Below are 23488 nucleotides of genomic sequence, written 5' to 3'. Positions count from 1 at the left end.
TCATATTTTACTAATAACATATTTTTAAATAGTATATGAACTAACGGTTATTATATACTATTATATTTTTGTATATAAACATTTTTAAGCAATATATTGCTAATAGTTTCAAAATAAATAAAAAGATAATATATGGCTGTAAATATACAATTTTAACTTATGTTAATACATTTATTTTAATATAAAAGTATTATATAGTTTTCGAAGTTTAATCCATTATAATGATGATCAATAATTTATTTAAGTTAAAAAATAAAATAAATTTTTTTTGTTAATTTACCTATTTAATATATTTTTAATATTTAATTCATATAGCACTTCTATTTTTATATAATACGGAATATATCATAGAATCTATAAAAAAGTTAGTATAAAGAATTTTTTATTTTCTTTTTTATAATAAGTTTTAGTTAAATTTACTTATAATAATATTATATTACTAATTTCGAAATATATTAATGTGTTATTTATAAAAAAATATTTAAATTTTAAACTAAGATTTTGTTAGATTCTTTCTCAACAGATTTTATTATAATTAAAAAATCAAATTTATAGTTGGTTTATTGTTAATATATTTATAGTTGGTTTATTGTTAATACAAATAATCAAATATGTCATATTGACTAATTCTTTAAGTGGTCCTACTATGACTTGTTAATAGTAGATAAAAATAGAACCCTAAATTAATAGATTAGATTTTTTATTTCATTCTAATTCTTATTTCAAGTTTGATTCAACTTAAACTTTTAGGGGGTGTTAGTAGAAATTGGATTTATAATGATTCTTAGAATTTTCAAGTCTACTGGTTTATAGATCCTTACATTCTTATTAAAATCTTGTGTTATAGGTTTATTGATTCTCTAATTCTATAGAAAATCATTCGTTATTCAAAAAGTTTAGATTTTAATGATTTTACAAATCTATTAAAATAAGTGTTATTGGGAGTTGAATTCTTGATATTTTAATTCATAAAACAAGACTTTGAGAATAGTACATGTTTCTCGTGGATTTTTAAAATCATTACATTACTTTATTTTCATAGATTTTTACAATATACAAAATTTTCTACAACTCTTTCCAAATTTAACAAATCTTTCAACTTTTAGAATCAACAAACTCTATATAAATGTAAGTCTCACTAACACCTCCTTAAATATAGTATTTTCTCTATTCCTAAGTACAAAGTTGATAACAATTCATCTGTACATCGTAATTATAAAATGAAAATATTAAATTTATGTATGAAAACGAGATTTTAATTATTAAATAAATATCACACAATATATACAAAAACAATCATAAACTATATAAAATGATTTATTATTTTATATTTTTTATTAAATTAAAACATCAAATAAAAACCTCTTGCAACGCACATAGCTGTATCTAATATTTTATAAAGTATCATTTGTTATACAGTTTTAATCAAATTAAAAAAAAAATTACAATATAAATGGAAAAATAACGAACCGAACCATAGATGTAAACCGAGCTGTATTACTCTAGAACCGTGTCTCCGTCTCCAAGCGTATGAGCAAAAAATAAAGAAACTGTAGCGGGGGGAGCTTCAGATCTAAGTGATTTTATTTTTTCCACAGCCATGGGTACGGAGCTTAGGAGAATATCGCAAACTTGTAGATCCTCCGCGATCGTCTTTATCCTCCTGCTCTGCGTTCACGTAGCTCACTCTTTCTACCTCCCAGGTGTAGCTCCTCAGGATTTCGACAAGGTAGACGTTCTAGTATAGGCTTCTTTCTAGATCTTAACTGAATCTCCTGGATCTGAGTTTCTCCTAATTGGCATCATGCTGATTGGATTAGATCCGCAGATGCTGATGCTTAGATTGATTTGTTAGGTTCTTAGTGTCTCTCTCGCTCGCTCTTGTTTAAGTTACAAACGCAATGTTGGTGCTGTTAGGAGTATAATTGGAAGTTACAGTAGAATGATATTAAAATGTGTTGGGTCTTTTTATCGAATATATATCTCCTTGTTTGTTTGTAGGGTGATGAGCTGAAGGTTAAAGTGAATAAACTAACCTCCATCAAGACTCAGCTTCCTTATTCGTATTACTCGCTTCCTTTTTGTCAACCTAACAAGATTGTTGATAGTACTGAGAATCTTGGAGAAGTGCTTCGTGGTGACCGCATTGAAAATGCTCCTTATTCGGTTTCTCCCTCCCTCTCTATTCTATTTTTGGCTTCTTATTATATAATCAGTTTTTAACCTATGTGGAGTTGAATCAACTTGCAGTTTAAGATGCGGGACGCACAGATGTGCAATGTTCTCTGCCGGGTCACTCTTGATGACAAGACTGCCAAAGCCTTTAAAGAAAAGATTGATGATGAGTACCGTGTCAACATGTAAGCACCCAAATTTAGAAACATGCTTCCCTTCTGTCAGTTTTCTTACAAGTGTTTTTCTTTTGTGTGTATGCGCTAGGATCCTCGACAATCTTCCTCTTGTGGTTCCAATCGAAAGAGGGGATCCGGGTTCTCCCGCTGTTGTTTATCAGCTTGGCTATCATGTTGGTCTTAAAGGCCAGTATGAAGGGGTAAGTAGGTTTCGATTATTGTCAACACCATTTCACATATGCTTTTTGATTTATTTTTAAAACTGCCTTTTGTATACACAGAGCAAAGAGCAAAAGTTCTTTATGCACAATCACTTGGCGTTTACTGTCCGATATCACAGAGATGTGCAAACTGATTCTGCAAGGATTGTGGGATTTGAAGTCAAACCTTACAGGTGCATTTCTTGTCTCTCTTTCTTGTGCCTCCCTCTTCTTTTCTACTGATTGATTGCTTTTCCCTTTGATTTTTAGTATTAAGCATGAGTACGATGGAAAGTGGAGTGAGAAGACCCGCCTCACGACCTGTGATCCTCACACAAAACGCCTGGTCGTTAGCTCCTCTACCCCTCAAGAAGTCGAACCAAAGAAGGAGATTATCTTCACATATGATGTTGATTTCCAGGCAAGTTACTTAATATATAAAATGTACTCTGCAACAAAGGCTATGGTTCTCCTTCTCAATAATTATCTGATTTCCTACTGCTGCTTGCTTCTGTTCAGGAAAGTGAAGTCAAGTGGGCATCTAGATGGGATGCATATCTTCTGATGAACGATAACCAAATTCACTGGTTCTCTATCGTCAATTCTCTGATGATCGTCCTGTTCTTGTCTGGTATGGTGGCGATGATAATGCTGAGGACCCTTTACCGTGACATTTCACGATACAACGAGCTTGAGACTCAAGAAGAAGCTCAAGAAGAGACAGGATGGAAGCTTGTCCATGGTGATGTTTTCAGGATTCCAACCAATTCTGATCTCCTCTGCGTCTACGTTGGCACAGGGGTCCAATGTTTAGGCATGGTTTTTGTCACAATGATCTTCGCCATGCTTGGGTTCCTCTCCCCTTCGAACCGGGGTGGTCTGATGACGGCCATGCTTCTGCTCTGGGTCTTCATGGGACTCTTTGCTGGTTACGCTTCCTCACGTCTCTACAAAATGTTCAAAGGAACAGAGTGGAAGAGAATCGCCTTCAGAACAGCCTTCTTGTTCCCTGCAGTTGTCTCCTCCATTTTCTTTGTCCTAAACGCTCTCATCTGGGGACAAAAGTCGTCTGGTGCTGTCCCCTTTGGAACAATGTTCGCCTTGATCTTCCTCTGGTTTGGCATCTCGGTTCCTCTCGTCTTTGTTGGAGCTTACCTCGGTTTCAAAAAACCAGCGGTTGATGACCCAGTGAAAACCAACAAAATCCCAAGGCAAATCCCAGAGCAAGCATGGTACATGAACCCGGTTTTCTCAATCCTCATTGGAGGAATCCTACCGTTTGGTGCTGTCTTCATCGAGCTCTTCTTTATCCTCACATCCATCTGGCTCAACCAGTTCTACTACATCTTTGGTTTCCTCTTCCTTGTCTTTGTAATCCTCATCGTCACTTGCGCCGAGATAACCGTAGTACTCTGCTACTTCCAGCTCTGCAGTGAGGACTACCTGTGGTGGTGGAGATCGTACCTAACATCTGGCTCGTCAGCTCTGTATCTATTCCTCTACGCGACGTTCTACTTCTTCACAAAGCTTCAAATCACAAAACTGGTGTCGGCGATGCTTTACTTTGGGTACATGCTCATCGCGTCTTACGCATTTTTTGTGCTCACAGGGACAATAGGGTTCTATGCTTGTCTCTGGTTCACAAGGCTCATCTATTCCTCTGTTAAGATCGATTAGATGAGTGTGAAGACAGGTTAAAGGAACAAAGAAGGAAAGGTGATTATTGTTTTATCTTCTTTAAAAATGGTTTTGCTGCATTTTAGATATATTTTGTTGCAGAACAAGAGGGTTTACTACAACAGTGTATTTTGTTTGATTTGTCTAATAACTCACATTTTGATAATCTTTGCATGTGGAGTATGTTATATAAAATAGGTTTTTCTTTTTTATATAAATTGAAGCAAATCAAATGTAAAATGGTTGATGATGATCGAACTCGAATATTTAAAAGCTTTGTAGACTTATTCTGTAACAAAAGTCGCCTGGGCTGTAGCCATTAAGGGAGGAAGGCTTGTTTGGTTCTTCTGATATTACTTGGTGCAGCACAACGACTGGATAGGTTTAGCTTAATCAGTCTCTTGAGCTATACATATATATATGTTTATTGTTTTGATTAATTTTTTCTAATAACACAAAGAAGGGGAGAAGTCTCTTATTTTTAATCAATTCTGGAAGAACATGAAAGTCTTAAATAATTCTCAGAAAACCCTCGATGAGAGAATTGAACTAAATTAAAGATAACAAACAACACAAGACATCCGGCTTTCGGATAGAGCTTGGCAACGTCTATCTCACAACAAAACCCAACCAGTTAAAACAAATAAAACCCCCAATTTACATACACTTAGAGACAACAAACCAAATGCTGAGTTGGACTTGAGTGGGTACACAGGCCGTATTGCGACTCCACAATTCCCAGTTGAGTTGTGGAAGTTACGCTGAAGCTTAATGTATCCACTTTCACCCCAGTTTGCTCCCCATGAGTTACGGATAATCCAGTAGTCTTCACCTCTTTCTGTCGTTCCATACCCCACAACTACCACATTGTGGTTTCCATACCAATGATCACATGGCCCTGTAAACACACCCTATAGTAAGAAAAAAAATAAACATAATTTAGCATTGGGCTTCAAGGGGAATCAAGCTTTTTGGTGAAAAGTGTGAGAATTACAGATTTGTAGAGTTTCGTATTTTCGGCTTCAATCATAACACTAATAGGTTGATGTGCAACAGCCTTCTTCAAAGACATCTCATCGTTATGTGGAGCATCCTCATAACTATCAATGGTAACATACCGAGTGGTAACCATCTGCATGCATGATGAAAGTAAGATATGTATATAAGTTACCAAATTGAAACCATAATCAGAACTTCAAAATGGTTGTTATACAAACCTCAATGGCCTTGCACGCGGCGGTATCATTCTCAGTATAAGGGTAAACTTTATCCGTTACAATACCATCGTTATCCACAATGAACTCAAAAGCATCGGCTGCGTTACCTCCTAAACATCCAAAGTTTCCCGAATCTTCCCCTCTGTCGCAATCCAAGAGTTCTTGTTCCGACAAAGATACTAACTCTCCTGTCTTGATCTTGTTTAAACCCTCCACGGCTCCAACCGCCGCGAACGCCCAACAACCTCCTATTTTATCAACCGCAACCACGATATCAACCGCAATATATAGCAAATGCACAATATAAATATAACGCTAAAAAAATATTGTAAAATCATTTATACCACAGTCTCCTTGATTTTTGACCGGAACAACTGCACCTTTCTCTCTCCAGTCAACTTCATCGGGCAAAACGTCTCCTTCTTTGTACAAGTACCTATCTCCTATCACTGGATCGCTTGTCCTTACCATCTTCCCCCTTAAGTGAATAGCTCGAAACTCATCGTCGGTTAGATCTGCAAACCGGGTCAATCCGAGTTCGTAAGTCCGGTCCGGGACCGAGTTGTGTGCTTCTATCAACTTCAAGTTGTCTTTAAAGATATTGAAACGTCTCTCTGTCTCTCCAAGAGCGTTAGAGTTCTTCCGGTTCTCCACAAGCCACTGCTCGTACATCCGGCGCACTTCCGCCTCATTGCCTTTCGTCTCCGTCGCTGTAACGCCGCCGAGAGACGAGGAAAGTAGTAACGCGGAGAGGATCACGAGAGCTATAGTTAAAAATCTTATAGGAATAGCCTTTTTTTTTTTGCTTCTTTCTGTTGCTTTGTTTCACTTGAGAACTGTAGCGTCAAAGCATTTATAGCGTAGCGTGGGAGATTATAGTCTTCGTGGAGAAAAGTGGAGAGCGTGAGAGATGAATAATGGTAGGTAGGTGGTTGCCATCATTTTAATAATATTATTTGCATATTCTATTATGGGAAAACAGAAAGTAAAGTCACAAAACATGTGAGTAATGGTAGTCCCTACAAATATCATTCAATAGTGTTTTGCTTTGGGAAATTGCACTCAACAACCATCAAACAAAAAAATAATTCACTCACTATCTAAAAAAAAATCTCACCTATACAACTTGCCTTTTTTACATAATATTGCCACCCCTAGTTGCAACCTGTGAAACCTGCCAGAACAAAAAAAAATAGATTAATAATAATCATAAATCTGAAAAGTAATTTGTGGTTACAATTGCTGCACATCTTTCCTCTTCTTCTTCCTCTTTCTACCAAATTTATGTTTTTTCTTCATACATTTAAACGCACACTACAGCATCTCAAAGCAAAGAAGAAACAAAGATTATAGGCTTACAAAATTGAGTTTAGAGGAGAAGATGGCACCGTAGAAGATGGCGCCGACGGTGAAAAAAATCGTCGCTGTGTCGGGAAAAAAAAGAAAAGATAAATATGATCTTTATATGGTGGTGAAGAATAACGACGGTGAACGAAGTGAAGGTGTATCAGCATGTTTAGAAAAAGAAGAATTGAAGAAGATGAACTCGATGTCTATACTATATTCAGTGAACGAAATAGTATACTATATATATTCTTTAATGTAACTTTTTATGTAAGGTTACCATACTATTTGGGACATATTTCTATACTATTTCTTAAGAATGTAACAATCTGATGATTGTCAATATTTGAAAACCGGGGAAATTGTTTATATCTTGGATGTGGGTTGACATTTCCGGGTTAGTGTATAGTTTTATCATCAGGGTTAAGTTTTCCTAACTCATCCTCGTTACTATGTTACTTGTATTAGTTTTACGACCCCATCTATGTCGTAATGTCAATCTATTCTATTCAATAAATATTAATACATCTATATAACCTTGCTACTAAAGTCCCCTGAATTATTAAGGAGAACTAAAGTTTAGTTCCTCGTACACTATAAAAGTACTATTATTATATCTACCATGTAGTATAGTATTAGGAACCCGGTGAATGTCATTATTTAAAAACAGGGAAAATTGTTTATATCTCGGATGTGGGTTGGCATTTCCAAGTTAGGGTTTAGTGTTAATAAAGAGTGTTATTTTGGTCACCGATATGTACTATATTATGTATTTTGTTCCATTCTATTTGGGTTTAAGATCTATACTTGGGTTTAAGGTTTAGTGATTAGGATATAGGGTTTAATATTTGAAAGGTGTGGGTTGAGGTTTGGTTTTAGTGATCCTATCATGTACTATCATTCCATTTGACGATTAATAAAGACTGTTATATTTTGTTTACCAATACGTACTATACTATGTATTTTGTTCAATTCTATTTGGGTTTAGAATCTATATTTAGATTTAAGGTTTAATATTTGGAAGGAGGGGATTGGGGTTTGGGTTTAGTGATAGTTGTTTAGGGTTTAGTATTCAAAAGTTGGGTCTGGGTTTAGCATTTAGGTGATGTGTGTTGGGTTATAGCTCTATACTATTTCGGTGATATGAAATACCTTCTTTATTTAGGTTTAGGGTTTATATTTGAAATTTAGGGTTCGATGTTTATGGTTGGTATTTAAGGGCTTGGGATGGAATGAGGTTGGATAAGGTTTATTATTTTGGGGTTGGGATAAAATTGATCTCCTGTACTATTTTTTTATATGGAATAGAATACTCCGGTTTGACTGTGTGAAATATGAATAGTGTACAATAAATATTGGTCACATTTCATTTTGTTGACATCATATGTATGTAATTAATTTACCATATATTGATTTTCTACATCATCTCTAACAACACAAAATGTTGTTAAAAAAAGAAAAAAAAAAGAGGTTGTCTTCATATTTATCTAAAGATACGTGGACTTACCTTCTTCGAGAGAAGTGGACTAATCTTTTTCTTAATTAAAGCAATGTCGACTCACTTGCTACCTGTTGGAGACATGGTTATAACCGGATAAAAAGAGGTACATTTGTTACTTTCTTAATAATGTCAACATCAATGACATACACTTAATTATCTACACAAACTTAGTTATCTCGCAAATTCACCTTTTTGCTTTTTACCGGTTAAATATATTTCAAAAATCCAGTCTCACCCTAATCAACCAATGGGGGTTCTCAGTAAAAGAGAAGAAGAATGAACCAAACATAAATTAGTGAACAGTGTTAGGATGCAGTGTGATGAGTTACTGTGTGATGAGCATTTGAAAAATATAATTATTTAATCTATTGTTTGTAGGGACGGGCACGATTTACTATGAGATTTCAATGTCCTTGATTCGAGATCCATTAAATTCAAAAAAATTATAATCTAGATAAGGGTCCTCAGATATATGTGGATATAATACTCCATCCGTTCCTGAAAATAAGATTTTTTAGACAATTCATGCATATTAAGAAAATAATCAATGTTTTCAATTAAACTTTTTATTTATATTTATTATACACTTTTCAATAACTATGAACCAATAATATTTAGTCAATTCAATTGTTTTCAATTAATGTGTCTTAAAATAATCTAAAAATACTTTAAAAATATAGAAAGTCTATTATTATAGAACAAAACTAAAGTCTAAAAAATCTTATTTTCAGAAACGGAGGTAGTATTATCTTTTTGGAACACGATATATGTGGATATAAATGATAGGGTGGACGACTTATTTCTCCACCATAACTATCGTATAGTAACATATCCACACAAACTTTCACTGTCATCTTAATTAGACACAATTAAACTATAGCAACTTATTTCCCCCTAATTTGAAAGATCGAAACTCGTTTCCACCTTGAAATTAATAAATGATCTAAAACCCACGCAAGACGGTTTACTGTTGGTTAATTAGGCTATGAATAAAACATTAAGCAATAGTTAACCTAATTAAACCAAAATGACCCGATTAGAAAGAGTGAACCGACATAAGTGGATCAATTAACCCAAATTTCGAATTAAACCCTTTAATCCGACCTAGAAACCCAACATATTCAACCCTAGAATTAAAAATCCCTAAAGCCCCCAAATCGTGTATATCGTTGTCAACGAAACCAAGTTCCATTGAAACAAAAGATTAAGTGACACAGTCCCTTCTCCAGTGGTTCTAGCCATCGACACTGAATAAACAAGGTGAGTTCTACACCCTTCTTCGTTTGTTTCTTTTGGTTCTGATTCCATACATTAACAAAATTGTTCATCATCTTCTTTTTCCAGAAATTAAGAATGGAATCGTGTGTTAATGTGCCTGTTAATTGGCATGAAGTTCCTGAATTCGAGTCAGAGAGTCCCGAAGTTGAAGCTCCTGATGTTGACTCCGATGGTAACAGAAGAGAGCGAAATGACTATGAAATTGAGAAAGAAGTACTGACTTGGGTAGATTAACCTCCAGATTCGTTGCTCATCTTTTCTGGGTTTCTCACTCTGTTTGTTCTCTGTTTTGTTTTTAGATTTTAGGGTTCTAAAAGGGGAAATCGATGTGTGGAAGAACAATAGTGGTTCGGGTCGGGTTATATTCGCTTTTTAGTTGGATCATTATCTGGGTCGCGTTGTACCAATATCAACCGATACCATCGGGTTAAATATCGGTTAACGTTATAAACCATTAAAACCAAGTTTAATATTCGTCTGTGTGGAAACGAGTTTCGATCTTTAAAATTAGAGGAAAATAGGTCGATATAGTTTAATTGTGTCTAATTAAGATGAGGGTGAAAGTTGGTGTTGATCTGTTACTATATAATAGTTATGGTGGGGAAATAGGTCGTCCACCCTAAATGATACTATATCTAATCCAAATACATTTTTAAAAATACCATCAAAGTATTATGTAGAAAAAGATTAACTGTATAAATCCTTAGAACATATATACTTGATATACATGATAATACCTAGTTTCGGGTATCTTATTTTCTGGAACATATAGTATTGGATTGGATCTTGAATCGAGTTATGAATCCCAAATAATTTGTTCATCCCTATCTAGTAGGTAATTCTTATTAAAGATAACGGCTAACATCTTAAGATATTGAAATATTAAAATACTTCTTAAATATAAAAAAAAACTTCTTAAATACACATTTTGAAAGCAAAACCAGATCAAAACTCAACCAACAAATCAACAGAACTGGTCGGGTAAGAAGGCATCATTGCTTACACGGTTACACCACATTTCCCAAATGAATCATTCACGTTACGTTGGAGCTTAACGTATCCGCTTTCTCCACAATTCGATCCCCATGAATTACGAATGATCCAGTCAGTGGCGGAGCCAGACTTGAGTTTTATAGGGGGCAATCTAAGATTTGAACTTAATTTATAGAAGGCAATCATAGAAATTTAACCATGTAAACCATAAAAAATATGAATAATCAAAGAAAATGCACAAAAATAAATATTTCATGATGGGCAGCTGCCACCCTTCCTCTCCATCTCCCTCCGCCACTGGATCCAGTAGTCTTCACCGCTTGATGATCTATATCCCACGACTACCACACCAATGATCCAAAAATATACCACATGTTCCTGTTAACACACCCTGAGGAAGCAGACAAAACAAAAACAGAGAAAAATATGTGTGAAGAAAACATAATATCCAATTAAGATGAATTAAATTTTTGGTGGGTAATTACAGATTTGTAAAGTTAAAAAGCTTGGCTACTAGCTTCGATGGCAACACTAACAGGTTGATGAGCAACAGCTTTCTTTATAGACCTCTCATCCTCTCTAGGAACATCCTCATCACCCTCGATGGTAACACGCCACTACAAGAAAAAAAAATAGAATAAATCATAGGAAATGTTCTTAGGTATGCACTATTGACATGAATCCATGTTGAAAGAAGACTTTGAATACTATGTGCTACTTTATCTGCCTTTGTGTTCCTTATACTCGGATGAAATTAAATCAAAATGTGGAAGAGAATGGTTACACAGCATCTGAATTTGATTAAATCAGATTAGCTATTTCTTGGTTATCTGACTAATCAACACTGTTTTTTTTTGTAGATTTAACACGCTAATTAAGTCTAGAACTGTATAAAACTAAAATTCGACTTACAGAGATGTATTTAAGTTATAACTGAATAGTATTCAGTTAACTTCAATTGGGTCAAATTTTTATTATTCAAAGGATACGAGAATAATGCTCGGTTGTTCATATCAGATTACTTATTAAACATTTACATCAAATCAAATCAAACCCAGGATAAAGTATTAAAAGCTAACAAGCATGATCCATCTTGAATTGTCTTAAAGACAATAGACTGAATCTTGGACATTAGGGATGAAAAGCTGAAACAATATGATCCCTTTATTTCTTTACGTCTCTCCTCAAGCGCTGCTCACAAGCACGTTAGTAGCCTTCGTGGTCGCAGTCGCTGGGCCTCGGGTCAAAGCTTTTACGCTTAACGGACTGTTTGCCTTCTGTCCACACCAAAATTCCATAAACGAATCAGTCAAAGCAACTAAACAAATAACAAAGTCTTTAACTCATAAGAGAGAACACAAAAAAAACTAACCATTCTACAAGTACCGGCCTTCAAATCGCAGACAGGGTACGCCTGAGGGCAGCAGCTAGAGCCATCCTCGCAGCAAGTAGCTGACTCTAGCGGACAGCATCCCCAGCTATAGCATTTGCTTTTGTACTCATAGAGACAACAACAAGTGGACTTGGCTGGACAAGTGTAAGCTTTGTCACAAACAACTGGTGCAGGTGGTGGCGGTTTTGGTGGGTTTGTGCTCGATGATTTGGTCGGGTATGAAGCCATCATCGCCACACCACATTTCCCTGACGAGTCTTTAATGTTACGTTCGAGCTTAACGTATCCACTCTCTCCCCAGTTTGATCCCCATGAGTTACGAACAATCCAATAGTCTTGGCCTCCTGAGGTTCCATATCCCACGGCTACAACACCATGGTCCAAAGCTGTTCCACATGTTCCTGTAAACACGCCCTGAAAGAAACACACCATAGCATTAGTCATAAGACATTCCAAACTTGGGCTAGATAGTGTGGTTATTGGTCCACTTTGTAAAACTAAGTGGATTTTTCTCCTCCCGAACTGATCGGATCAGCCGATAGGATATATATATATATATATATATATACTTCAATGAATTGTAAACCAACTCTAAATGAAGGTTTTGTTTAGTATATTACGGATTTGTAAAGCTGGAAGGCTCGGCCACCAGCTTCAATGGCAACACTAATAGGTTGATTAGCAACAGCTTTCTTCAATGAATTCTCGTTTTCAGGAACATCCTCATAACCATCGATGGTAACAACACGAGTGTTCTTCTGCAGTAAGAGAACAAAAAAAAAAGACAGAACATAGCTCATAAGTATTACCAAATTTAGTAACCATAAAGTACAAAAACATTGGCACTATGATCAAACCTTATCGGTATTGCATATGTTATCATCAGTAGCGGTATAAGGATAATCTTCCTCTGTATCAATACCACCGTTGTTAATAATGAACTGAAAAGCATAGTCCATGAGACCACCATTACATCCACTATTGTAACTTGTGTCACAATCAACAAGTTCTTGCTCCGACAGAGATATCAACTCCCCTGTTTTGATCTGGTTTATCCCTTCAACCGCTCCAATCGCCGAAAACGCCCAACAACTTCCTAAAAAATCATTACTAACAGCGATTAAAACGCAAACGCAATTCAAGAAACAAGAAAAGAAGAGATCTCGAAGTCTCGTTACCACATGATCCTTGATTTTTGACCGGAACAACGGCGCCTTTGGCTCTCCAGTCAACTTCATCAGGTAAACTATCTCCAACGTTATGTAGATACCTCTCTGTCTTCACCGAATCTCTAGTCCTCTCCATCTTCCTCCTCAAGTACATCGCCCGAAACTCTTCGTTCGTCAGATCGGCGAACCGGGTCAACCCGAGCTCGTAACTCTGGTTCGGGACAGAGTTGTGATCTTGCACGAACTTCAAGTTGTCCATGAAGATCTCGAACCGTTTATCCTTCTCTCCTAGACCATTGTAGTTCTTGTGATTCTCCACAAGCCACCGCTCGAACATCTTCACTTCGTCCGGGTTCCGATGATCCACCTTCGCCGTGACGCCGCCGAGAGAGGAGGAAGCTAGTAATACCGAGAGGGTCACGAGGGCTAGGGTTGTAAATGTGATTGGAGTAGACATTGTCTTTAGTTTTTGGTTATGTTTCAATGAGATTTGTGCAACTGTTGCGGCAGAGAATATATAGAGAAGGAAAGTTCTGTCTTCGAGAGGGATAGATGTGTTCTTCGTATTGGCTCTGACGTGTCATTATTTTTATGTTACTATAATATAGTTTAATCTAGAAAAGAGAAGAAAAAATGTCACATCACATGGGGATGGATATAGGTGGTTTCAGGAAATTTCGTTTTATTAAATATATACTATATGTTTTTTTTTGTAACTTAATATATACTATATGTTAAGATTAAAGAGAGTTGATAATTCATCATTAGATTCAACGGGGTTAACTTTTTTTTCTTGCTTACTATGTGTAAACAAAATCACCTATTGTTTAAACTGTAAGCTTATATCGAATTAAAAGTTAGATAAACTTCCTCTGATAGTTTATTTGTTTCATTTTTACATCAAGATACTAGATTTTTAGATCAAACCTTAACACATGATATGTTTTCATAAACAAACTTTTCCAACTTTAATATTTACATGGTGTTTCTTAGTTTTGGAAAACCTAATTTGAACCTTTCACAGAGTAGGTAACCAGCCTAACCCAATGACCCATATGTGCTGCATGCACTTTGGAAAATACAAAGTAACACATTTTGTATCAGTATAGAATATTTAGAAATACAGTTTCCACCAGCAGCCAATGAAATATTAGTTTTCAATTATTTTAATTTGTTGCTTGCACCCTACAAACTCGTATATGATAATTTCAACTCGGAAAGTAGAACGGGGAACTCTTCCTTCTTAAGGCTCCGACTGGTGACATGTTGTATTAGAGTTGATTTACAATAAAAGTTACAATTTGATGTAACTCGCAGTAAAAATTATGTGGTAAAAACTGTAGATTTATGTGGTGAATTCGATGTAAGAATATAAGTTATTAATTTCTTTAAATAGCTGACTGGTAACATTTTTGATGTATAAATTGTAGTGTCTTTATTTCAAATAATAAAATTTATAAATAAAATAGTCTGAAAATAAAAAATATATAATCAAATTAAAGAGATATAATTATGTAATTTCGTATATAATTTTTTTAGTTATCAAACCTAGTTAATATAAAATATATAGCGAAGGTCTTTACGTATTTATATATTTACATAAACATATAATCAAAAATTATAGCAAATATATTTTTATATTAACGTATTTTTGTATATAAATTTTTTATTTATCGAACATAGTTAATAGTTAAAACTAAAGAAATATTTTTTAAATAATAATTAAAATCTAATAAGAAAATTTATAAAAATGTTTGACTAATTAGTAAATAATTACGTGATTTTTTTTCGAAAATAGTTTAGTGAGTGAAGGAAAGTAAATCTGAGAAATGATTATCATGCAATTAAAATATTAAATTGTTAAAAAAACTAAAAGTAAACGTAAGATAATCAATAGAAAACAAAATAACTACCACTTCAACTTCTAATACATACGAAATGGCTTGATGTTGATTAATTATTTGAGTTACCAATTTTACAAAGGGGATAACTCAAAATGGTACCTCAATGATAACACACTATAACTCAATGTAAACTCAAAAAGTAAAAAATAAATCATGATTGGTAACATTTTTGAGTTATGGTCATAAATCAAACTAAATCATTGATAAATCATGTCAGCAATCAAAGCCTAAGTCTAGCTCTTAAGATAATCTCTATTATGTAAACCTCGTTTCAGATAATCTTTGTTTAACCAAATCATTGCCGGTTTTAAGATATTCGAGATCAAATATGAAACTAAAAAATTGGGTTCTTAAATAATATATAAATAATGTACAAACCTGAGAGATAACAAAACTCTATCAAGATTAGAAAATAAGATTTTTAATTTTATTTCTACAAAATCCTCCATCAAAAATTTTGTAATCAAAATTTTTATCATGTTTTTTTGGTGGACAACATTACTAAAACCAACTAGTTATGATCCATGTATCATAACTAAGATTTTATGGAAGTTAATTTCAATCAAACAAACATAATAGTTAAATATAAAAAGTTGAAAATATTTGTCTTGTACAGTATGTTAAAAGAGTGAAAGATAGTTGTGTTTCTAAAGTAGATACACTAGAATTTAGTTAATTTTCTATTCATTCTCGTATTATAAAAAAGATATGTAAACTTTAATTTTGTTCTGCAATCTAAAATAAGACCTACAACCTTTTTACATATCTCACGCTTTTGTTTTACAATACAGATTAATAACAAGGAGAAACAGACCCAATTTTTTTGGGAAATCGTAGCCCCACGCATTTGTTTCTTGAAAATGGGTTCAAAACCGGCTTTGAACCAAATAAAACAAAATATCTTTGCACATATATGCGACCTCCTATTGGTTACTAAGACATTAATACTACCATTCTTAGGTAAGTCTGTGAATATTGAAGCTTGAGTCATTTTATTTGTATTAAAAACAAGCCAATTGGAATATGGTTGGATGTTTGGTGTTGTAGAAGAATGCAGTAGCGTCTCTTTGCACAATTTGAGAGATTCACGCTATATAGTTGTATAAATTATGGTAAAACTCCAAACTATTAAAATTATTTATCAAAAAAAAAAGTCTTTATTAATTATTTTGAAGATTGTGAAGAGGTATGTTCATGTAAAATATTATATTCACTACTAGCTCAATAATTTAGAGGAAAAGTATAACATTTCAATGTTCTTCCCAAGTTTTATGTCAAGTGTCATTTTAGAACCACATGGATCTTTTTATCTCCCGGGAAGTTGAGCTTTGATTATGTTATTATGTTTTTGTTTAACGATAATAGTTACAGACTACAGTTATTATTTTTGGTCTAGAAGAAAATGTAGTTCTCATAAAGTTGAATCGTTCTTTTTTGATGTATAAGTCAAGAAGTGAGAAAGTTGGTTAGATAAGATCACAGATTCGTAAGCAACGTGATAAATGGCCGGACAACGTGCAAGAAATTTATTTTAACTAGCGTACCGACTTACTTAATTTTATATAATTAATAATACACGATGACTCGTCTTAACAAGAGACAAAATGATCATCATTGATCACGAACTAATCTTATAAAAAGAACTTAAAAATCATTATGTTAGTTTAGTCTCCAAATTGATGATTCCTTGTCTACAAGCCAAAGGGGTCATTACTATCCATTTGACGTTTTCATATAATTCTTTTCCTATTATTAACGCTTGCTTACGATACATGAGAGAGAAAAGCCCAGTTGAATAATATTTATTTCTGACCCGGTGACATACGTTGGATTATCATGGACCTGTTATAGACCACATCTATTAACTGGGCCAATACTTATTTCATGGACTATAGTTAGTCATCATGGGCCAATACTTCTTCTTAAAACCTCTTTGATTCTAAGTTCAAACTTTTGTTTGAACACCGATTCTTAGGTTTAACAAAAATAGTTCAATAACAATCGTATACGCACCAACCAGCTAGTCTTTTTGCTTGTTTAATTTTTAACGACTGAATTGGTTTAAAACCCAAAAAGAATGATGAAATTAACAAAATACTTATGATGAGATAAGTTTATCTCTATGGAAAAAGGTATCATAGTGTGTGGAATTTAAGGTATTGGCTTAATTATTGCAAAAGTTTAATTTATGAGGTTAATTTCTCATTTTTAAACTTATATGTTACTAGTGTTTAATTTTAAGTAGAATACAACATTTTCGTGATTATTTGTCAACTGGATATCTCCGGACAACATAAAGCTTTATTGCAAACACTTAGGAATTCAAGATTCTTGGCAAATATCCATCTCAAAACCTTCTGACATATAAATAGTTTCTTTTTTTTTTCTAAATGAGATTGTTCTGGAAAGTAGTCGTCTAATAGGTTGTTTGCCTGGGTCCTAAGGACGTCCAAAGTTGGTTCTATTAGATTCAAATGGTACGGTGTTCTGATATTGTAATGAATTAAGTATGATTAATTACATGTCAATGGTAATTGGGGGGGGGGGGGGGGATCGACTTAGTTAATCATTGTTCATGCTATTGCTCGTATGAGACATGCATACATCGTGTTGTTTCTTCCTGTCTTAACATATACATATAGAGAGAAGAAAGAATAAAGTACAATGCAAAGGAAAAAAAATAGATTGGATAAAAGCTCCACATCGAAACAAAAAGAAACTTATTCGAGAGTGGCAGTAATTGTTAGGAATGTGGGAATCAAACCAATTTTATACTGCAAAAGAATATTTATAAGTTCTATTTCGAATATTGTGTTTCAAAACAAAATATATAGACAGGAACGAATGAGCTGGGGAAAACGTGTGGGAGAAGAGAGAAGCACGTGCACCAACGACAGTGCAGGGTTGACTGGAGACAGTAGGGTCGTGGAGAGGCGCACTGTTCTCTACTCACGCCTGTACCCTCACTTACTCTCCGCCGACGGATGACCTACTCTGCTCGACCAAGTTGAGCCTCTCACGTGAGAGGGTTCTAGAATCAAGTATCACGAGTCTCCAGAATCATGTGTGGAAGATAAAAACTCTGAGTAAGATGAAACATTTTCTGTGGTAGGCTATTTCGGGATGTGTGGCGACGGCAGAGTATCTCACTTATAGACACATGGGCACCGATAGGAATTGTCCTAGATGTGCTGGCCCAGTGGAGTCGATAAATCATTTTCTTTTTTAATGCTCCCCAGCCTTACAGGTTTAGGCTTTATCGGACTATCTGTCTCCTCCGGATTACTTCCCGAATACATCTATATACCAAAACATGTATCTCATGTTTTGGAAGAGAAAAAAGGTGGCTCCATTGAATCCACAATTCGATACTTTTCTTTGGATCTGTTGGTTCATTTGGAAAATGAGGAACAATAAACTCTTTAATGGGAAAATCGTATTTCCGAAATATACTCTACAACATGTGACTCTCAAAGCAGAGTGTTGAAAGAAAGCTAACGAGAAGGAAGAAGCCGATGAGGATCACGATGAACCTCCTCTGGCGGAAGTGGAGACAGTGCCTCCCCCCTTGGATACCCACCCTATCTACCAAATTGATGCGTCATGGATCGATAATGGCATGGTAAGTGGATTAGGGTGGAGCCTTAAGGACCATATGGGCTGTGAGGTTTTCGGCTTACGAGCATGCAACAAGAGCCTATCAGCGCTTCATGCTGAGATGGAAGGTTTGCTATGGGCGACATCATGTTTGAGGGACATGAAGATTACGTCGATTCGACTGGAGACGGATTGCTCGGATTTGGTGGACATGACCGTGAACCCGACGAATTGGCCAATGTTCGTGACAGAGATCGAGATCTTCCAGAGGTCTCAAGAGGATTTCGAGGATGTGAGTCTTTCTCATATTCCTCGGAACCGGAACACTCGATTGGATGCGTTAGCAAAGGAAGCACGGGCAATGGGCCATATCTTCTTCCATTATATAGATCAGACACGGCCAGACGGAGATGCTCTACGGAGAATCGACCGACTGATCACCACTTGATTTAGTTTAGATGGGTAGCCGACAAAAAAAAACAAAGTAGTGCGTTGACCAAAAAAAACGAAAGTAGTGCATGTAAAAAACGCTAAACCATGAAATATAATACTAGTTCTATATTTTATCTTTGAAGAGGTACACATTTAAATGATCGTGATTACACTCGTTTCTTCACTATGAAAATAAATAATGGATGATACGTGTCGAGCAACTGAAACAAGGATATTACCATAGTATTTAATACATCAAGCATTATAAGTTACCTAATTGATTCCTATGACACTATATATGACATCTATGTGTGTGTGAATTTACCAGTAGGCATATATACCAAGGGGTAAAGGACAAAAATTATTAGATCATATACTTATATGTATGTATAAGTGATATCTTGCATATTTGCATTGTTTTAACCATTCATTCATAAGCATTTGCATCATATAGATTAGGATTTAGACATGTTTAGGTTGTATTTGGCATACATATGTCTCTATCAGGTATTGCAACACCACATGGAGTTCTTAGAGACATTTGGAAGCAATGTGATCAAAAAGGGAGTGAAAGATGAGCATGGATAGAAGCCTTAGAGAAATCTTATGTTGCTAATATTTTGTGGAGACACAGGAAATTGAGTTAGCTTTCTAATGGAAGTGGTTTCAAGTCATTTGGAGATGTAATGGAGGAGTTATGATCAATTTACTAGAGGCATATTCATCCTGGTCGAGAACCGCAGAGTGACCTTCTGGAGCGACCCCCTAAGGTAGCTCCCAACCAGAGCGACCAACCAGAGCGACCTACCTAAGTCGCTCGCGTTCTCATCGCCCGGAGACACAAAAATAGAGGCTGGAGCGACCTCCCAGAGCGACCCCCCAAGGTCGCTCCCAACCCCAAAGCGACTTCCTGGAGTGACCCTCTGAGGTCGCTCCGCGTTATCTGCTGCACGATTTTATTATTTTTCAAGGACCTTTTTGCAATTGTTGTGCATATTTTTGCACTTGGAAAACCTAATGTTTAAGTACTATGTAGCCACCATTTGGCAATCTATCTTTTATCTATTGAATACACAAAACTCTCTCAAAAAAGTTCTCTTTTGGATTTGATTGTTCTTGTGTTCTTGTGAGTTTCTCTTCTATTTCTCTATATGATTCATCTGAAATCCATCATGAGTTTAAGAGGAATCATGGAGATTAGTGAGTAATCCACTTTTGGATTCATGGGTTAGGGAGATTTAGGGTGATTAGGTTAGTTCTAGGATGTGTTAGGTGTAAATTATACTTGTTCCTTGCATAGTAGAGTGATCTTAATGCATCATTTGAGTAGGCCACTCAAAGGGTGATCTCTAGGCATTTCCCACCCAAAATGTGTTTGATGAAATGCCTGAGTCAACTCTCCTAGGCTCTTAGTATACTTTGCCAAAGATATTTGTTGTTAAAGATGCTAAGATAGCTAATAGACTTGTTAGTAATGATTGCTTGCATGTTATTCAACCAAAGACATTTGATGTTTGAGACATGTTAGCAAATGAGCATTCATCTAGACATAGAGCTTGCTTAGAATTGTGTCTAGGCTTAAGGTTAATAGTTTGATTGATTCATTTGTCGTCCTTAGTTCGAAACTTGATCACCCAAGGTCTGAAATCCCTATACCCATGAGTTCTCCTTTCCAATAGCTTAAAAGTATCATTTCTGTTACTTGCATTCTAGTTTTAGTTTAAAAACCATCCAATTCACTGATTGCACTTAGATTAGGCAAATACTTGCATTCTCTCTGCATTTGAATCCCTCAGAACTGGTTTGACAACTTACTTCCACTATACTATCATTTGACTTAGGAGCCTCAAAACTCCTAACATCAAATTGGCGCCGTTGCCAAATTCTGAGTTTGATTTGAACATTGAGATTTAGTCATTTGCTTGAGACTAAGTCATTTTTATTTTTGCAAGTTACTGATTCTCTTCTTCACTCTTTGTGATTTTCAGGTGTATGAACTTGAGGAGTAAGGGTACATCAAACCTTGTTCCAAGAGCCGCAGACATCAGAGCTTTAGAAAGAGAGTGTGCTAGAAAGAGAAGACAAGAAGAGCAACATGCTCAACTGCAGCCACTGGAAGCTGCAATGGCTGATCCACAAAATCCTCTGAACCCCAATGGAGTAAACAATGTTCCACAAGGGCCCCAACAGCGACCAGTTCGCCCCATTGGCACTTATGACCGCCCCAACATCCATGGTCCCAGACTTGGAATCCGAGCACCAGCTGTGGCTGCTAACAACTTTGAGATCAAGTCGGGACTGCTAAACTGCATAGAGAACAATAAGTATCATGGTCTGGCTGTGGATGACCTATTTGATCACTTGGATAAGTTTGACAGCTACTGTGGTATGTCAAAAACTAATGGTGTGTCAGAGGATGCCTTAAAGCTCAAGCTATTCCCTTTCTCTTTGGGGGATAAGGCACGTCAGTGGGAGAAGTCTCTACCAAGTGACTCCATCACCACTTGGGAAGACTGCAAAAGGGCATTCTTGGAGAAGTTCTTCTCTACCTCAAGAACTGCTAAGTTGAGGAATGAGATCTCCAGCTTCCAACAGAAGAACTTGGAAGGATTCAGTGAAGCTTGGGAGAGATTCAATGGTTACCAAGCTCAGTGCCCACACCATGGATTCTCTAAGGAGAGCTTGCTGAGCACATACTACAGAGGTGCTCTTCCTAATTACAGAGCCAGACTGGATACAGCTAGCAATGGGTTCTTTTTGGGGAGAACTGAGGAAGAGGCAGAGGCTCTGGTTGACAACATGGTTAAGAGTGATGCAGTCTATAGTGGAGACCATGACAGAAGCAGCAGAGGTGATGACAATCAAACAAGGAATGAGATAAATGCTCTTCAGGAGAAGATTGACACACTCATTGCTGATAAGGCCACACAAGCGCATGTGAACTTTGTTGGCAACCCAAGCCAGGAGATACCTCCTACTGTCAATGAGGTTGAGGGTTTAGACGGGCAAGAAGAATTGTGTTTCATCAACAGTAATGGTAGCTGGTACAAGAAGGAACCCAACTTTCAGTACAACAACTACCAACAGAAGACCTATTCAAACAACCAGCAGAGTGGTTATCAGCCTCGAAACAACCAGCAGAGCAACTATCAGCCTCAGCAAAACTCCTCTCCTAGCTCCTCTGCCCCTCAACAGAGCAGCACTGATGCCTTACTGAAACAGATCTTGGAGTCTCAGACTCGAAGTGAGAAACATGTGGGCTATGAGCTGAAGAACCTTCACTCCAAGATTGATGGGAGCTACAATGAGCTCAACAACAAATTCACCCACCTCGCTTCTTCTGTCAAGAATTTGGAGACTCAGTTTGCTTCCATGAGCACCCACCAGAATCGTCAGCCAGGATCTCTACCTAGAAAATCTGATCAAAATCCCAAGGAAGCAAAAGCTGTCACACTCAGGAGTGGTAAGCAGTTACCACCTAGAACCCTCACCAAGGATGCTGAGAAACAAGGTGAGGAGGTAGCCATCAATCTAGATGATGAAGTGGTCATTGTTGATGAGAAGACAGATGATGAGATCTTGGAGAAGATTGAGAAAGATAAGGGTAAAGGAAAGGTTGGAGAAGAGAAGAAGACAACAAAAGATGGTGAATCTGCTGCTCCAGCAGGTGAGAGCTCTTCTATCCCCCCTCCCTATGAACCAAAGCTTTCATTCCCTGGTAGATTCAAGAAGCAGCTGCTACAGAAGTACAAGGCTTTGTTTGAGAAGCAGATGAGTGAAGCTCAGGTTACAATGCCCATCATTGATGCTTTCATGCTGATTCCTTAATACAGCAAACTCCTGAAAGATGTTGTAGCTGCTAAGAAGAAGGAGATGGAGGGCATGATGGTTCTGAGTCATGAGTGCAATGCCATCATTCAGAGGCTTGATGCTCTAGAGAAGCTAGAGGATCCAGGATGCTTCACACTCCCTTGTGCTCTTGGACCTATGGTATTTGAGAAATGTCTCTGCGATTTGGGAGCTAGTGTCAGCTTGATGCCTTTGTATGTGGCAAAGAAGCTTGGCTTCACTCAATACAAGAAGTGTAGACTCTCTCTGGTGTTGGCTGATCGTTCAGTGAAGTACCCTGTGGGCATCCTAGAGAACCTCCCTGTGAAGATTGGAAGGTATGAGATACCTACAGATTTTGTGGTGCTTGAAATGGGTGAGGAGGCTCAAAACCCATTGATTCTTGGAAGACCATTCTTAGCTACAGCCGGAACTATTGTGAATGTGAAGGAAGGGAAGATTGACCTCCATTTGGACAAGGAGAACATCCTCCACTTTGACATCAAGGAGAAGATGAGGAGCCCCACTGTATTTGGACAAGCCTTCACCATTGAAGAGATGAATCCTCCTCCTGCTGATGATCACTTTGATGAGCTACCACATG

At 36.3% G+C, this 23488-nt stretch overlaps 3 protein-coding genes and 1 non-coding gene across 4 annotated transcripts; 1 reads left to right on the top strand and 3 right to left on the bottom strand.

Moving 5' to 3' along the window:
* Positions 1 to 1514: 1514 nt before the first annotated feature.
* LOC108863090 (transmembrane 9 superfamily member 8) lies at positions 1515 to 4396 on the top strand. Its single transcript, XM_018637398.2, has 7 exons — positions 1515 to 1729; positions 2002 to 2166; positions 2251 to 2360; positions 2440 to 2551; positions 2633 to 2745; positions 2822 to 2972; positions 3071 to 4396. Exons 1-7 carry the CDS (start codon positions 1601 to 1603, stop codon positions 4226 to 4228), a joined length of 1938 nt encoding a protein of 645 aa, XP_018492900.2. The 5' UTR covers positions 1515 to 1600; the 3' UTR covers positions 4229 to 4396.
* A 295-nt stretch (positions 4397 to 4691) lies between these two features.
* On the bottom strand, positions 4692 to 6318 carry LOC108805269 (probable cysteine protease RDL3). Its single transcript, XM_057011058.1, has 4 exons — positions 5790 to 6318; positions 5446 to 5693; positions 5223 to 5360; positions 4692 to 5139 (listed from the first exon to the last, which is right to left on the bottom strand). The coding sequence occupies exons 1-4, from the start codon at positions 6115 to 6117 to the stop codon at positions 4843 to 4845; spliced, it is 1011 nt and encodes a 336-aa protein (XP_056867038.1). The 5' UTR covers positions 6118 to 6318; the 3' UTR covers positions 4692 to 4842.
* A 5229-nt stretch (positions 6319 to 11547) lies between these two features.
* On the bottom strand, positions 11548 to 13664 carry LOC108805134 (probable cysteine protease RD21C). The gene is made up of 5 exons (XM_018577102.2): positions 13133 to 13664; positions 12812 to 13050; positions 12575 to 12712; positions 11934 to 12368; positions 11548 to 11838 (listed from the first exon to the last, which is right to left on the bottom strand). The coding sequence occupies exons 1-5, from the start codon at positions 13578 to 13580 to the stop codon at positions 11746 to 11748; spliced, it is 1353 nt and encodes a 450-aa protein (XP_018432604.2). The 5' UTR covers positions 13581 to 13664; the 3' UTR covers positions 11548 to 11745.
* A 7954-nt stretch (positions 13665 to 21618) lies between these two features.
* Positions 21619 to 21725, bottom strand: LOC130495289 (small nucleolar RNA R71). Its single transcript, XR_008934561.1, has one exon. It is a non-coding gene; the product is annotated as a small nucleolar RNA R71 (small nucleolar RNA).
* Between the last annotated feature and the right edge of the window lie 1763 nt (positions 21726 to 23488).

Source organism: Raphanus sativus, chromosome 5 (genome assembly GCF_000801105.2).
Source record: "Raphanus sativus cultivar WK10039 chromosome 5, ASM80110v3, whole genome shotgun sequence".
NCBI classification, from domain to species: domain Eukaryota; kingdom Viridiplantae; phylum Streptophyta; class Magnoliopsida; order Brassicales; family Brassicaceae; genus Raphanus; species Raphanus sativus.
The sequence above is the reverse complement of the archived record's forward strand: the minus strand, read 5'-3'. Positions and strand labels throughout refer to the sequence as shown.

What these genes read in the sequence shown, in the direction of transcription:
- LOC108863090 (XM_018637398.2), top strand. Translation starts at nt 1,601, where the DNA reads ATGGGTACGGAGCTTAGGAGAATATCGCAAACTTGTAGATCCTCCGCG. An exon ending in GATGAGTACCGTGTCAACAT is followed by an intron (nt 2,361 to 2,439) that starts GTAAGCACCCAA and finishes TGTATGCGCTAG; the next exon opens with GATCCTCGACAATCTTCCTC. An exon ending in CATATGATGTTGATTTCCAG is followed by an intron (nt 2,973 to 3,070) that starts GCAAGTTACTTA and finishes GCTTCTGTTCAG; the next exon opens with GAAAGTGAAGTCAAGTGGGC.
- LOC108805269 (XM_057011058.1), bottom strand. Translation starts at nt 6,117, where the DNA reads ATGTACGAGCAGTGGCTTGTGGAGAACCGGAAGAACTCTAACGCTCTT. An exon ending in CCGCGTGCAAGGCCATTGAG is followed by an intron (nt 5,361 to 5,445) that starts GTTTGTATAACA and finishes TCATGCATGCAG; the next exon opens with ATGGTTACCACTCGGTATGT. An exon ending in ATACGAAACTCTACAAATCT is followed by an intron (nt 5,140 to 5,222) that starts GTAATTCTCACA and finishes TTCTTACTATAG; the next exon opens with GGTGTGTTTACAGGGCCATG.
- LOC108805134 (XM_018577102.2), bottom strand. Translation starts at nt 13,580, where the DNA reads ATGTCTACTCCAATCACATTTACAACCCTAGCCCTCGTGACCCTCTCG. An exon ending in CAAAAATCAAGGATCATGTG is followed by an intron (nt 13,051 to 13,132) that starts GTAACGAGACTT and finishes ATGATTTTTTAG; the next exon opens with GAAGTTGTTGGGCGTTTTCG. An exon ending in ACATATGCAATACCGATAAG is followed by an intron (nt 12,713 to 12,811) that starts GTTTGATCATAG and finishes CTCTTACTGCAG; the next exon opens with AAGAACACTCGTGTTGTTAC.